The following is a 16,023-nucleotide window of genomic DNA, read 5'->3' as shown; positions in this document are numbered from 1 at the left end:
CTCTAAAGAGGCTTTGGATTTGGCCTAGAACATCTTCTGCTGTTCCTATAACCTGCCCTTGCCTCTTACAGGTTGCCCAGCTCCTTAGCAACACAGATCCCACAGCCCGGGGCTCTTTCACGGTATCGTATTTGGGAGAGGGAGACTGGCACAGCCTTGGGAACCCCCAGTTTCAGGACCTTCTTAATCTGAGATTGAACCCTGACCCAATCGTGCCAGAGATGGATGGGGTCTCTGAATTTGCGGAATATGTCTCTGAGACAGTGGATGTTCCATCACCGTTTGATCTCCTGGAACCCCCAACCTCCGGGGGCTTCCTCAAGCTTTCCAAGCCCTGCTGCTACATATTCCCTGGAGGGAGAGGGGATTCAGCCCTTTTTGCTGTCAATGGATTCAACATCCTGGTGGATGGGGGATCCGAGAGGAAATCTTGTTTCTGGAAGTTGGTCCGGCACCTGGACAGAGTTGATTCCGTGCTCCTGACCCACATTGGGGCTGACAACCTTCCAGGTATCAACGGGCTCTTGCAAAGGAAGATTGCCGAGCAAGATGAAGAACAGTCGCAAGGCTCCACTAACTACAGTGACTGGATGAAGAATCTCATCTCCCCAGAGCTTGGAGTCATTTTCTTCAATGTTCCTGAGAAGCTCAAAATGCCAGAGTCCTCCATGAAGGTCAAAAGGAGCATTGAAGAGGCAAACCTGACATTGCAGTACTTGAACCGGCTGGGCATGAAGCCGGAGCCCCTTTACAGAGTCCTCAGTAACACTATTGAGCCCATCACACTCTTCCACAAAATGGGGGTTGGGAAACTGGACATGTACATCTTGAACCCTGTCAAAGAGAGCAAAGAGATGCAGTTTCTTATGCAGAAATGGGCTGGAAACAGCAAGGCCAAGACAGGTATCATTCTTGCTAATGGGAAAGAAGGGGAGATATCTGTCCCCTATTTGACATCCATCACAGCTTTGGTGGTTTGGCTCCCAGCAAGTCCATCTGAAAAAATAGTGAGAGTTCTGTTTCCTGGAAATGCTCCACAGAATAAGATTCTGGAAGGCCTTGAGAAGCTCAGGCACCTGGATTTCCTCAAGCATCCAACAGCTACACAAAAGGACATAGCTTCTGGTATGCCATCCCCTGCCCTTAAACAAACCAAGATGAAGCAGAGGACAGACAGCAGAGAGAGCCTGAAATCTTCCTCTAAGCCATTTACAGCAACAAAGGGAGCAGTTGAGGAGGGGGTGAAGGAGGTCAAGGTCGATATAGGAAAAGAAGCCAAAATGGAGAAAAAGGCAAAAGAACTCTCAGAAAGAAACTTAGAGAAATTGGTTAAGCCTGAAAAGATAAAAACTGACACAAGCGATGCCCTTAAAGCTGAGAAAAGAAAATTAGCCAAAGACAAAGTTGGCAAGAAGCACCTGAAGGAAAAAGCTTCTAAGATGGAGGAGAAAAGGGACAAAGAAAAGAAGGAGATTAAGAGAGAGAGGAAGGAGTTCAAGAAGGATGATGGAAGGAAAGAGGAAAGGAAAGATTCAAAGAAAGAAGAAAGAAAGAAGGAAGCCAAGCCTGAACCGAAAAAAATTTCTAAGCCTGACTTAAAGCCTTTCACTCCAGAAGTCAGGAAAACTTTACACAAGGCAAAGGCCCCAAGCAGGTTGAAACCAGAGAAAGCTCGCAACAAAGTGGAGAAGGAGTCTCTGGCAGATCAGAAGACATCACCAGTGCAGAAAAAGCCTGGCCAGCCAGCAGAGCTAGACACCATTGGACCCCGGCCTGTTCTGTCTTCACCAGAGGATCTGACCAAGGACTTTGAGGAGCTGAAGCTTGAAGAGCAGACGAGGTCTCCAGCAGGGCTTGCTTCTACAAAGGCTGAAGAGCTCTTCAAGCAGGAAGAAGCACCCAGGCCTTGGGCCATAGCTGGGCAGGAAGAGCCCACTGTTCCCACATCTATTACCCTAGTTATGACAGAGGACAAAAGATCTTCTCCCAAAGTTTCAGGAGAGTTGCCATCCCAACAGCTAGAGGAGAGAGGGGAAACAGCTGAGAGATCCGGAAGTGAGGAAGTAGCCTTGATGGAACGTCTTAAGAAAGGAGAATTTGAGGAGAATGTTGGAAGGGCAGTTCCAGAATTTGCTCCAGAAGAAACAAGAGAGGAGAAAGACCAGACATCAGCACCACACGAGTCCCTTAGCACAAGGCTCCAGGATGAAAAACAAAATACTGCTTTGGAAGGAGAGTGGATGGGCACAAGCAAAGGAAGCCAGCCAGGAAAGAGAGAAGACATCATTGAAATGGCAGAGCAGGAAGAGATGGAAGAACAATATGTAAAGTCTGAAGATGATGAGACCAAGGGAGCCCATCTCTCTCCATTCCCCCAGCCAGAGGATGCAGCTTGGTCCTCTGAAGGAAAGGGAAAAGATCTCAAGGATGAAAAGGTGAACAGAATCAAAGGACACGTAAAGCTAGCAACAAAAGAGGAATTCTCTGTCACGCCAGTTCCATCTGGAGAACACATCTCATACATCCAGGATGAAACCATCCCTGGCTACTCAGAAACTGAACAGACAATTTCTGATGAGGAGATCCATGATGAACAGGAGGAGAGGATTCCACACCTCAGATCAGATGTCAGCTCTTATAACATCTCTGGGCCAGGTCAGCCAAACTTATTTGAAGCAATCCATGGGATCCCAGCCCTGACCACCACTGAGGGGACCAAAGTGTATACGAGTCAGGAAACTGAAATCCTCAACTACCCCACAAACATTGTGGCAGCCCCTTTGGCAGAAGAGGAGCATGTCTCCTCAGCGACTTCCATCACAGAGTGTGACAAGCTTTCTTCTTTTGCTACTTCGGTGGCAGAAGACCAGTCTGTTGCATCAATAACAGCTCCACAGACAGAAGAGACAGGTAAAAGCTCTTTACTGGTGGACACTGCCAACAGTATACCTTCCTCTCGGACAGAGGCTACTCAAGGCCTAGACTATGTGCCGTCTGCTGGCACTATCTCTCCCACATCATCACTAGAAGAGGACAAAGGTTTTAAGTCTCCACCTCCAGAAGATTTCCATGCAGTGACCGAAAGTGACAGAAAATTGGAGATCTACAAAAAGGGCTTGCAGGAGGAGGAAGATGAAATTCCAAATGTTGAGAGGCCTCAGAGAGCCCAAGGACATTATGATACTCCAGTATATTCTCAGCAAGGGATCTTTGGAGAGGGTTTAGCTGAGGAACCCACAAAAACAACACAAGCAGCCATGTTTCTCTTGACAGAAGAGGAATCCCAGTTCCTTCCAGCTGATTCTGGTGAGGCTGAAGAGCGGTGCATGAGCCCCGACGACAGCACAGTCAAGATGGCCTCCCCCACACAGTCAGGCCCAACCAGTGCTGGCCACACACCTTTCCACCAATCCCCCGTAGATGAAAAGTCTGACCCTGTGGATGCAGAGCTGTTTGACAAGGGGCCTGTCAGGTGGGATGGAGGAGGGATTCCCAGCACGGCTAAAGAGTCTGAAGGTGAGAGAACTAACACGGATGATGGAAATGAGGCAGGTACTGACCTCCCTCATGACAAACCTGGCCCTGGCAGCACTAGCCTGGTGCATGCAGAATTTGTGTCTTCCCAGAATGAAAATCAGAGTCTGCCTTTGGAAAGAGAGGAGCTGGCAATACATTTCTACCACAAACAGGAAACCCTTGACATTTCTGATCTGTATCCTCCCACCAAAGACGCACATTCAGAGCCCAAGGTGGATGTCAGCTTAGAAGTTGGAAAGCACACAGGGAGAAATGAGTTCTCCATAGCAGAAATACCTCCTCCAAAAGGGTGGGAGGAACTCGCAGGCAGCCCTGAAGATGATCTAGTCAGACATGCAGCTATAGAAGATGCTTCTTCAGGTGAAGTAAAATCCCCCAAACTAAGTTCTGGTAAGGCTGAATCTCCTGATGTGTCCACCAAGAATATGTCTGCAGAAGAGAGTAACACAGAGAGTTCAGACCAAGAAGAACAACTGCCTGATACTATCAAATACATTTCAACAATGCCTTCACATTTCTTCACAGAAGAGATTTCTCAAACCGAAACTAAATGTAAAGAGACCCCAGCTGGGAGAAAATCACCAGATGTGTTTACTGAGGCATTCTCTGCTGAAACAACTAGACCCTATATTCACACAGAGCGCCCAGACAAAGGTGAAACATCAGAAGACATTTTTGTCAAAGAGAACGCTCTTAGTTCCTTCTCATGGTCTGCAGAGACTCAAAACACCCACACTGCGCAAATGTTCTCTGCAGTCACTGAGTTAGTTTTCTCACCAGAAAAGGGCCCTCAGAAAGAACCAGCTTCAGCTCCTTCCCCTAAAGAGACATCTCCACACTTCACAGAGCCTGCCCTCACTCTGGGCACAGAGTCCTCAGAAGACTGTTCTGAAGAGGCAGAAAGGAAACAAGGCACTGAGGAGCAGTCTCCAGAAATGGAGGACATTTATCTGAAAGAAGCCATCTATGAAAAGAAAGTTTGGTTTCCAGAGGAGGTGAAAGAAATCCCAGGCAAAAAGCAACAAAAGTATGATAAGGAAAGAGGAGAATGCACACTCTTAGATGATGAAAGAGGAGAATGCACATTCTTAGATGATGCGGTAGGAGGATTTGTAAAGAAAAAGCTGCTATCTGTAACTGAAGAGAGAAATGTCCCTCGCTCTGTGGAATCTAAAGACTACATTTCAGGGAGGGCAGAGGAGGAAATTCAGTATAGCGAACATAGGGATTTCCAGGGAGAAACTGCCACTCATAAACCTGGGACATTTGCTGAAAATGGCCTTTCTCTTCTGGGTGACAAGCCTGTGGACCAGCAAGTGACAGAGAGCTTGTCTATCCAAGCAGACACTCAGCAAAGAGTGCTCAATGCAGAGGAATTAAAAACGTCTGTCTCCTTAAGCTCCCAGTCTTGTGAACATGAGAGCAACTTGGACTGGGCAGCATTAACTCTTCCATATGAGGAAAAGTTAGGCAGCATAACAGAAGGAAAAGAAGATCCCTCCTACACACACAAGCAAGGTGAAGAGAAAGGGGCCACAGAGCGGTGCACTGATTCTATGGGCCAGGCTGTGACTACCTGTTTGCATCCTCCTGTTTCTGCAATATGGGAAGGTGCATCTTCTTCAGAACAAGAAAAACCTGTGTCCGATGAAAGTGCAGCCACACTCCCACTGGAAGCTGAGGAAGAGGGATTAGAGACTGATGTGCTACTCAAAGGAACGTTAGCTCCAAAACAGGCCCAGGAAGTAGAGCAAGATGCCACTCATACTCAGTCAGTTACAGGCCAACTGGAGATCATGATGAGTGCAGCCCCCTGGAGCCCAGGAGGGTTGGAGGATGGCGTCTTCACAGCGGGAGAGTCACAGGAAGCCAGACACTCCCTTCCAGGGGACAATCCTGGAGGAAGCAGAGACCTCGCAACCTCTCTTGGCCAACTGGAGTGTAATTCCTGGTCCTATGCCCTGGATGTTTCTGGACAGTTTGAATTCTGTGAATCAAAAGATGATGCAAATGTGAAAGGGGAAAAGAAGGATGAGCGGGAACCAACGCCTTACCCCCACGAGAAAACTTTCCAGTATGCAGACATCTTTGACCATGCTGTAGTGCCTGGTGCTGGGAAGGATGCCTTGATCCAGGCAAGGAAAGCACAACAGAGTCAGAAAGCATCTCTCTACCCCATCTCCTCGAAAGAAGAAGAATCCTGCCTCTATACCCCTACTGAGAAAGAACTCTCATCTCCAGTTTCCCCAAAGGATAAAGCAGAGCCATCCTTTGAGTATGCAGAGGTCCAGGAAGGAAGCTCACCTCAGACAAAGCAGCACAGCATGCCGCTCGACTCAACAGACACACAGCATGAAAGGCACATTTCACCTCTGCAGCCAGAAAATCAGATGAGCCCCACGCCTGCCTCCTTTTCAGAAGACAAAGGTTCTTCCTGTGCCACAGGGATCATGGACAGGTGCAATCAAGGAGAAGCAGCTGGTTACCTCAATGCAGTACAGCCTCCAGATCCAAACGTCAGTCAGGAGCAGAGATCACTCTCTTCCGAAGACAGCCAGCCCAAGGACACCTACTATGAGAAGGCTGACAGAGGGGAAGAGAGCATCAGTGACTCAGAGCTGGAAAAAGGTGCCAAGGAAGAATCAGAGAAAGAATCCAAGCTTCCAGAACCACCTTCAGCAGTTGAAGCAGCAAGCGAGAAGGAACCATACGCAGACATTTCATGGATGGAGAAGGTTCGTGCACCACACCCATGGCAGGAAGCTGATCCTGTGTTGCTGCCTCAGGGTGGGTTGTGGGCAGAGGAAAACCAGGTGGAGCAGATGGTCCAAGGGGCAGACCAAGTTTCCTATGACATCCTCACACATTCAAGCAGGCAGGCATGCATGCCAACTTTTGCTCCTATGGAAGCTGGAGAACATTATGCCAAGGAACCAGAGTCCTCAACAAAACACTCAAGTGATGCTGAACTGTGTTTGGAGAGCCACTCCAAAGGATTCTCTGTGGTCGGTTCTGCCATGGAAGAGAAGGAATATCCAAAAGCCCCAACCCTTCTGAATAAAGGACTCGATTGTTCTTCCTCAGGCTTTGAACTTTCATCCCTAGAAAAGCATGAACCATCCATTCTGTTCAGACATGAAGCACATTTCTCAACCCACGTAAGGGACACATCTCAGACTTTTGGCATCTTTGATCCTGTCTCCTCAGGAAAGGGACTGGAAGATGAATACTTGGAAGTATCAAAAAAGGTTGTCAGTGAGGACTCCTGCACCCAGTTATCAGCGTACGGAGCAGGGAAGCTGTCCTTTGAGGTGCCCCAGGAGAACCCACAGATGGAATCGCCCATCTTTTCCAAAGAAGTTTCCTCAGAGACCTGCACCCCACTGATGCAGGCAGCTAGTGAGAGATCTGACCCCACCAGGTCAGAGCCAGATACCCAGAGCATATGGGACGCACCCTCTGCAGAGGGAGGGGCTCTTGTTGCCAGTATGGGTGACAGCAGCCTGCCATGCCTAGCTGGACACCAGCAAAAGCCCTGCTGCATTCAGCATCTGCCGAACCCTGAGGCATGGATGCCAGCCTCTCCCCTTCCTGATGTACTGGACATTTCTCCCTCCTGTCAGCAGGAGGTGGTTGCCACAGCCAATGGCCCCACAGAGGTGAGCACCAGTTCACTTGCTTTCCATGGTATGTCCTACATTCCTGCTGAGAGACTGGGAGAAACAAAGGGGGCAGAGGAGAAAGAAAGCTGTGATAGGCTGAGCCGCCCCTCTTCCCTCCTGACCCCAGAGCCTCCCTTTCAGTCTTTCCTGCCAGGCACTCTGCAAGGCAGCACTGCAGAGGGCCATGGTGATGCCTCCAATGAGCAGGATCCCTGTTTAGGAGCCACCTCAGACTATGAGCAGAAATTACCAAGTGAATACAAGCCAAGGAAGGAGGAGCTGTCTCCATCCTTCATCAACCCAAGTCCGCATGACTCCTCAGAAGACAGCGAGCTTTCACAGGTCGAAGGGCATCCTTCAGTGAAGGGGAGGGCACACCCCAGTCCTGGTGGGCCCAGGCAGGCCACTGCAACAGTGGAAGAAACACCCCCCACCTCTGCCAGTGACTCTGGAACTTCCCAGAGTGATTCGGATGTTCCTCCGGAAACAGAGGAGTGCCCATCCATCACGGCAGATGCTGCCATGGACTCAGATGAAGACGCAGATTTCCTCCCAGTAGACAAAGCTGTGGGCAACTCCCATCACAGCAGCACAAGGACTAGTCATGACCCTCAGCCAGGTTCCATGGTGGACCCCCATCCTCATCCTCCAAACCCCGATGTCTGCATGATGGACCCTGAGGTGCTGCTGAATGAACACAACACAAACAGACCAGATAAAATATTCAAGAAGGACATGAAAGAGAAAAACAAGGGTGCGAGGAAGCCCCTGAGTAAGCCCAAGCCTTCCTCCCCTAATAGGAAGTCAGCTTCCACGAAGCAGCCTTTGGACAAGTCTCCAAAACCAAACCTGGCCAAGAGAGAAAAACTAATCAAGTCCCATGTTGAGGAGAAAGAGGAGAGCTCCCGAAGCAATCATGGCAAGAACCTCATCAATGGAGTCAAAACAAGCCCAGGTAAAAAAAAAAAACACACACACACAACCTTTTCTGATGAATGGATATGTGAGCTGGAGGGCTTGCAATAGACAAAGGCCCTGGGAAGAAGCCAGGCTGTCTCACTGGGAAGGTCATACACTCTTGGGATGGGGGAGAGCCAGGAGAGAACAGGCATGTGGGAGCCATTCCAGAACCACTCTGAGTTCACTGGACACCCAGAGATGAGTACTTTCCCTTCTCAGGTAGTGCTCCCTCCTGTGGGAAGCCACAGGCTGTGACTGGAGTGTCCTCCAGCCCCCCAGACCAAGCCTGGCAGAGCAGGAGTGCCCAGCACAAGTGCAACATGGTCCTGAAGAACATGCTAACTCCTGGAATAACAGAATGTAGCTGTCACAGAGACTGGTGCCACTGAGTCAGTCACTCAGGAAGGTAACTGTAGAGTGAAAGGGATCCTGCAGGCATCCTGTTTTGTCACATGGGCTGTGGAATTTAATCAGCTGAACCAGAACCCAAGCTGCTAGACCTTATTGAGGACGTCCATCACTATCCAACTCACTACCGTATCTGACCAAGGGAGCTTCTACCCTGACACACTTGTTGGTCTGAGGGGCCCCTGGATTCAAATCTGCCTGTTCAGCACAAGCAGGAGTCTTTTTCCTGTCCGTCACCACATAGTTCAGTTAGCTTTATTTTCCCCCCTTCTTCTACCTAATTAAACACCCAGGGCTTTTTCTGGCATCCAACTTCAAATTCCCTGCAGGAAACTTTGACAGCCTTATTTGCTAGAGTCATCCAGCTGTAGGCAGCCCTTTCCCTGCCTCCTCTTCTCTTTGGATCATGGGAAGAGCAGGCCAAGGTAGGGTTTTATGTAATGAAGAGAAAGCTTCAAAATACCACATTGACAGAAAGGAAAATGTACCTTTACTTGTATTTGCTGTCATTACTTTTAAAAAGGAAGCTCATGTAGTTGGACTGAAAACTGCCTAACAGCTATTGATCAAAGGAAACAAAAAACGAGTTATAAGGCAATCCTGTCTCCTTCAATCTACCACTTAGCCCCTCTGATGGTGAATTCAAAGGTAGGCAGTCATCATTAAAGCTTCCAGATTTTAGTTCTAGGCCATGTTTGGTGCTCTCTCTCCTTCTCTGCCACTTTTGGGCATCTCCATTCAAGTCTTTTGTCTCCTAAAGCTTATCTTTCCTAGAAGTTATATTTTCATATCCTTCCCAAGTTCTCTTCCCTTTCCTCAAATATAGGACAAGTTGCTTTTTTTGAGCTCCAAGGAACCTCTCCGGTCACGCCTAACGGGAAACGTCTTGTTCCTGGGACTGTGTCTCAGTCTCACTGGATTTGGCAGCTGCAGATCCCGCTGCCACTTGAAATGTTCTGATATTTAGCTGGCTGCCTCCCACCCAGATGGGGTGGGGCATCTACAACTGCCTCCGTTTACTCTCTGAGCACTAGTACACAGCTTAAACACTTACCATCCAAAGTTGTAGCTTTGTCATTGAAATCTGGAGGCGTAGAACCGAATAAAAAAAGGAGGACAGAATGAGTTCCAGGACAAAGCTCCTCTCTGGATGCAGGTGCTTCATCCTAGCCCTGGAGGAGCACAAGACTCTCCTTGAAGGAAAAGTGTTGGATGTTCAACAAGGACAACTGGGAGGGGTGTGGGAGGAGAGACAGGGAAGAAAAATATAAAGCTATAATAACAATCTGATAAGTGCTCTAGAGCCCTCCAGAGAAACTCTACGATTGGTCCAGATTGGTGTGTGAAGGCCAGGATATACATGCTCCTCTCTTCAGCAGAGAACGTGGAGATGCTACAAAGGCCACAGACTGTCCTTGACCCACTAGCACATATAAAAGAAGAGTGGGGGGTGGGCTAAACAGGAAGGACTTCCAAATAATCCACACTCCAGTTTAAGCCTGGTTTTCCCTGTCAACATTGACATACTGACTTTCAAACTGCAGACTGAGATCTCCCACGCTCTTTAATTTCTCTGGTTCAGACAGCGGAACAAGAGGGAGCTGGAAATGCTCAGTAGTGTACACAACAGCCTTGGGGAGGTTTTGCACTAGAAGATGACAGAGTCCCTTTTAGTTGGCAGCAGCCAGTGCCTCCGCCAGGTGAGCAATAGGGAGGTTGTGCTGCTGAATGAATCAACATCAACCAATAACATCCCATTTTCTCTCCCCAAGTTTCCAGCAATGCTAAAAGCAGCTCATCTGTGCCCTCCGGACCACCTATCTATGTGGACTTGGCTTACATCCCCAATCACTGCAGTGCGAAGAACACAGACCATGAGTTCTTCAAGAAAGTTCGAGCTTCCTACTACGTTGTGAGCGGGAATGACCCCAGCAATGGGGAGCCAAGCCGAGCCGTGCTCGATGCGCTGCTTGAGGGGAAGTCCCAGTGGGGGGAGAACTTGCAGGTATGTGCCTAGGGTGGTGGGAGCACCTTTTGTTATTGCAGTGGGAGGTCTAGAAGTACTAACAGTGCTTCAGGAAAACATTTGGTCTCTACTTTCAAGACAGACAGATATTTCTCCGTGCTGAATGTGAGTAGAGTAGCTCCTCAGCTCTAGAAACATTTGGGTCATGGGGGCGCTGTGGCTGAGGGGACACAGTCCTGGCCACTGCTATGGGAAAGGTGTCCTCGTCCTGCCCATTACCCAGGACTACAGGAGCCTAATAAGAAGAGGAATGCTGTGACCCTCCCAGCTGTAGTATTTATAGGACTAAAGGTCCTATAAATTCAGCCCAGCTAGATTTCTCAAGGATCAGAAGCCCAGGCCTACTAAGGGATTCTGTGATGCTTCCCCTCCCAAAGGAAAGAGGCTGCAACCCAATAATTGCAGGATTGCCAGGGTTAGATTGCCAAAGGAGTTTCCAATGGTTACATGAAGCTGCTTTTAGCCTTCCCTTGGGGCACATGAGCTTGAGCCCAGCCAGCCTTGTTCTGCACCCACTCTCGCCTTATTGTCTCAGATGCTCCAGCAGTTAGTAGAGATTGTATTGGGCATGCCAGAACAAAAGTCCATCTTTTCCTGCTAACTGAGCACCTGTTATATTGCTTCAGGTAACCCTAATCCCAACACATGACACAGCAGTGACCCGTGAATGGTACCAGCAGACGCATGAGAAGCAACAGGAACTGAGCATCATGGTCTTGGCCAGCAGCAGCACAGTGGTGATGCAGGATGAGTCTTTCCCTGCCTGCAAGATAGAGTTCTGAGCCCCAAGCCACGCTGAGCACGCTCACCTGCCAGTCTTCTTCACTCTTCCTGCTGCACATGGAGATCCATCCGGTGACTATTACGTTGTGTCTTTGCTCAGCGTGGTCTGAACACCCAGGCTGGTTTTTGTCTGTATGTGACGCTTGTTTGCCAGGATGCCCAAGATCTGTCTAGCATGCCTGGAGGCATGCCGAGTAGAGGGGCCCAGCGTTTAGGGCCATGTCACTGTCTACAGTTTATTTTGCTTCCTCATTCTATAGAGTAACTCAGCTGCCTGGATTCTGCTCATGCGCTTTGACTTCCCTGCACTCCCCTGGCTGCTTCCTCCTGGGTTGTCTCTGACCATGCAGGGTCAACTGCAGCACTGCTCATGAGACTTGGCTTAGGGGATGGCTGGAAGCAAAGATGGAAAGAATTAAAAGCAGGAAGAAAGGAGGACCAGGGAAATCAAACCAATCCTCAAGAGCAAGAGGTGAACAGGGAACTCTGGCTGTCCAGAAGAACCACCCTCTTCCAAAGCTGTCTTGGAGGGGAATGATGCCTGGGGTCTCAGGCAAAAAAGACTTCCCGCCTCTTCAGCCCCCCTGAGCTTTGAAGCTGTCTAATGGCATTGGAGGCAAGGACAAGAGTGAGTGGGATACACACCCCACTATTAGGGCTTCACACCTGCAGAAAAGGCCAAGAGGAGAACTGACCCACAAGGGGATGGCAGCCACCTGGTGCCCATGCTAGAGGGGGGTGGGGAGAAGACTGTATATGTCATGCTGAGCTCCTTAGGGGTCAGGGGGTCTTAAACAATGTGGTAGCTCACTCTTCCCTTTGAGCTTCCTGTCTCTCTACAACTCTTTGCAGTAGACGTTAGAGACGTCAGCCGTCACAAAGAACCTCCCCCTGCCTATGTTGATGGTGCCGACACTGGCCAGCCAACAACCCCCCAGATGCCGAAGGCAACATTTATCTGTGCTCTTTCACCATGGAGATGAGGAAGGGGGCAGTGTCCCAGCACAAGACTTGAAGGCCATAAAGGAAGGATGGGGGTCAGGGGCAGGTTCTCCACAAGACTCCACCCATGTCACCTCAGGCAGCCAGCATCTTAGATCCTGCCATAGAAGAAGCAAGGATTGAGTGGCAGGGGAAGGAGATGGGAATTAATTTTGCTGTTGTTATTTTATATATTTATTTTTGTTTTCCATTGGAACCAGCTTTTTGTAGTTTTACTGATTTCATTGCTGACTTGGCACTGCAGGCCCCTGGCCCTCCAATCACAGGGTATGCCAGTTTCTCAATGCTGCAATTTGAGAAAGCAAAGACCACCTCACCCCAGAAAGGCGACTGAGGGGTGCAGGGGCTCAGCTCTTAGCACTCCAACTCTCCCTCCCCGAAACAGAGGCCCAAGTGCCACCTACATTGCGCTTGCTTGGGGATCAGGCGCAGCCATTTGCTGGTGCCCAGAAGCTGGTGTGTCTGGGGGCCATGCAAGGGGACTTTTATGCCCTCCGCTTCCCAATGGGGCTGGAGAGATAAGCTAATGCACTAGCCTATATTCTGAATGTCTCTGCAAAAAAAAAAAAAAAACTTGAAGCAAGCTAAGGGTAGGGCTTTCTGACCCCACCCCACCCTTCACGATGCTGCCTTGACACTTTGATCCAATTACTAGTTCTTTTCCCCTACCAAGACCAGTCCTTTCCACCATTCTTGTCCTTTTCAAGCAGGCTTTGCTGCCTTCAGCATCTTCAAAACGCCTCTTAAGATGCTAGTTAATGGGACGTGCCCAGTCCAAGGCCAAGCCCACCTTAGCCAGTGGGGAGGGAGCTTGGGGCCCCCACAACCCCAGGAAACCCACAGTGGGAGAAATGTTTACATTCTGCTTCTGCTTGTTCCTGCATGTGGCCAAAAGTGTTTGTTCACCCCTATACGTAAGGTCAAACAGCATTCTAAAGCTCAGACCCGCAGGACAGTTTCATCTCAACTTCCGAAATGGCATCTCCCAATCCAGCTTCCTTTGCTGCTGAACGCTGCACAAAGAGAGTCCAGTCCTCCTTGCCCTCCCCTTTTTAATTGTACTATGTATAAATCCAGCTGAATCCCTCCAACCTCCCCCTCTCCATTCTGTCCACAATGCTCTGTAACTCTAATGATTGTGAAGGGAGGGGCCTGCACTCACCAATAAAGCCACATTAACTGCGGTCTCTCATTAGGGTCCTGTGCTGTGTCCTCGTGGTTGGGCACTGTGTTGCACCTCCAGCCTGCCAAGCCCCGTGGGAAATCCTAGCAGCTGGGATAACTGGGGCAAGGCTCCCCCTCTCCCACTGGCCTTCACAGGAAAGAGGCAGAAGAGCCAAGGGAACAGGGTACACAGCCCGCCTCACGCAGCACTGCTGGCCACACAGGATCAGGCAGGAGCAAACAGCTGAGACCCAAAGAAGGGGGGGGAGAAAGGAAGAACACACTTTGCTTTGTCTCCCACAGCTACTTCTGCACAGGCCTTTGCAAGCGGAAGAATAGCTGGAGCCCTCTCAGGGCCAAAGGAGACATGACAGCTGCTCCAGGTCTGACCCATGCACACTGACAGTCTTTTGGAGAAGAATTTGGCCATTTAAAAATGGGGGCAGGGAACCTTATTCACTCCCCAAGTGCTTTTCTGAGTGGCAAAGCAAGCCTGGCTATGGCTGTTTCAAAACATTAAAAGGCATATTTGGGGTGGCAGGGAGAGATAAAATTGTGTGGTCCTGCCATGCCACAGTCCCAATCAGGATCAGGTGCACAAAGCATTTTTAAATAGCCAAATTCTTCTCAAAAATGCTGCTCACCTCTCTGGTTCAATCCAAAGACACCACAGCTAGTTTGGGCCTCAGTTGCCCACAGGAACAAGGACTGGCTGTTTTCCTATCACCTGTAGCAGGTTCCCCATTTTCCCTCACTAGCATGCCCCTGGAGCCCCTGGCCCAGCCTCCAGCTGATGTCAGCTGTGGTTTGCCCACTTAAGCAGAAAGTCTGACTATACAGATGTGCCCAATGGCCTCCCTTTGGCTACCTAAGTAGCCTTCCCTGACCCAGGCCTGGCTAGCACTGAGTCTGGCTGCTAAAGATATAGAGCAGAGATGCCAAGGCAGAAATGGCTAAGCCTGATCCGGGCCCCTGCTTGCCTTAGCTCACGCAACAGAAATGTGCCCCTACTCCAGCGGGGATTACGCTGTGACACTTCTGGGGCTGTACCTTCGGGCATGTGCAGGACAGGGAGAAGTTCTCACACTTGTGTACATTGTTGCTGTTCAGCTATCCGGGCACGGAAATGGCTCTTGTCAGGCTCTCTGGAGGCAGCAAACACGGTCCCATGCTACGCCACTGCAGTTGGGCTGGGTCCTGCCTACACTCCTGTCCTGTCTAACAAATTCTGTGGCTCTGACAAGACAAAGCAGAGAGACAGGAAGGCAGAAAAGGTATAAACTTCAGAGCTGCAGAGGGCAAGAGCTCCTCCCTGCAGCAGCAGACACAGAGACATAGATGCACCCAGAGGGAGGGCCTTAGCAGCATTTTACTATGCTTAACACATCCAGCACAAGAAGGGCTCTTTGGAAGTACCTTCACAGTTCTGAAGGGAAAGAAAGACACACAAACAAATCCGAACCACAGCCAAGCCTTTCATGGGGGGGGGGGCAGTTGAGGCTCCAGCCTATCCTCACAGACACTAAGAATATATTAAATATTTGCTCTCCACTGTACATTATTTGGCATTTCATCCCTGGCCTCTTTTGCACTCTCACTGTTGTGGGAGGAAGGGCTGGAACTTGGGGCTGGGCCTCCTGCTTTCCCTGCAGAAGACCCACTCGGCTTCAGACCCTCCTCTCAGCCTTGAGGGGCCAGCGCTCTGGCTCCAGGAGCCACCTGGCAGCATGATCCTGAGGCTCTCTGTGCATATCCTGAGTCCTGGCTGGCAGCCTAGGAAGGGTCTACCCAGCATGGTTTGGCCTTGCTGCTAGAAAATATGGTGCCCTTGCCCGGCTGCAGCAGAGCCCAAGGGAAGCCACCACTAGTCACCAGAGAGCTCCTCTTGAGCAAGTTGCTGTGTGACAGAGAAGCAGCAGGGCCAGGGCTAGCTGCTTTCCCCAGGGGGGAGAAAGGGGCTCTGCAGAGCAGCTTCACAGGGCAGCCCTTCCAGGCTCTGCTCAGGGGCTGCACCAATCAGCTTCTCCTGCCCCTCAGGCAATTCCCCAAGTTTGTCTTGTCCACCTGCCCCCCCACTGTGCCCCTCCCAGATGTTAAGTGCTGCTGGCAAGAACTCTGTGTCCCCTTGCGCTTCCCTTTCCATCCCAGGTAGAGGTCCCGGAAGCTCCTCCTCCTGCCCTGGGGCTCCCATGTGCTGCAAGGCCTGCTGTAGGGTCTGCTCCCAGGATCCAGGCAAAGACGACCCGCACCCCACCCCTCCTGGGCCCACTGCTGGAGCCTCTCTCCAAGCTCTGCTGCTGCTGCAGGAATTCTCCTCCGTCCCCAGTGCTCCCTCTCCCGGAAGCTGACCACTGAGCCGCTCGGTGCCAACTCTGCAGCTGAAGGGGGGCTTTTCAGAGAAACTGAAGCGGGGACAGCTGTCCATAGGAGTTGGGGATGAAGGTCCAGCGCTGGAGACAGTGCTCGAGGGCCCACTGCTGT

The 16,023-nt window shown here is 50.3% G+C and overlaps 2 protein-coding genes across 13 annotated transcripts in view; one reads left to right on the top strand and one right to left on the bottom strand.

The window, feature by feature from the left end:
* MAP1A (microtubule associated protein 1A) overlaps positions 1 to 13,570 on the top strand; it is a 26,089-nt gene extending 12,519 nt beyond the window's left edge. For both annotated transcript variants that reach the window (XM_077317768.1, XM_077317767.1), the window contains 3 exons: positions 72 to 8,154; positions 10,340 to 10,572; positions 11,220 to 13,570. In XM_077317768.1, coding sequence (XP_077173883.1) covers positions 72 to 8,154; positions 10,340 to 10,572; positions 11,220 to 11,375 — 8,472 coding nt within the window. In that variant the 3' untranslated portion in view covers positions 11,376 to 13,570. The remainder of the gene's footprint in view (positions 1 to 71; positions 8,155 to 10,339; positions 10,573 to 11,219) is intronic.
* Positions 12,519 to 16,023, bottom strand: part of PPIP5K1 (diphosphoinositol pentakisphosphate kinase 1) — a 34,184-nt gene continuing 30,679 nt past the window's right edge. For 9 of the 11 annotated variants that reach the window (XM_077317769.1, XM_077317770.1, XM_077317771.1 and 6 more), the window contains one exon: positions 12,519 to 16,023. In XM_077317769.1, coding sequence (XP_077173884.1) covers positions 15,470 to 16,023 — 554 coding nt within the window. In that variant the 3' untranslated portion in view covers positions 12,519 to 15,469. The other 2 variants (XM_077317779.1, XR_013227412.1) reach the window with 2 other exon arrangements.

The sequence above is a fragment of the Paroedura picta genome, chromosome 18 (genome assembly GCF_049243985.1).
Source record: "Paroedura picta isolate Pp20150507F chromosome 18, Ppicta_v3.0, whole genome shotgun sequence".
Classification (NCBI taxonomy): domain Eukaryota; kingdom Metazoa; phylum Chordata; class Lepidosauria; order Squamata; family Gekkonidae; genus Paroedura; species Paroedura picta.
The sequence above is the reverse complement of the archived record's forward strand: the minus strand, read 5'-3'. Positions and strand labels throughout refer to the sequence as shown.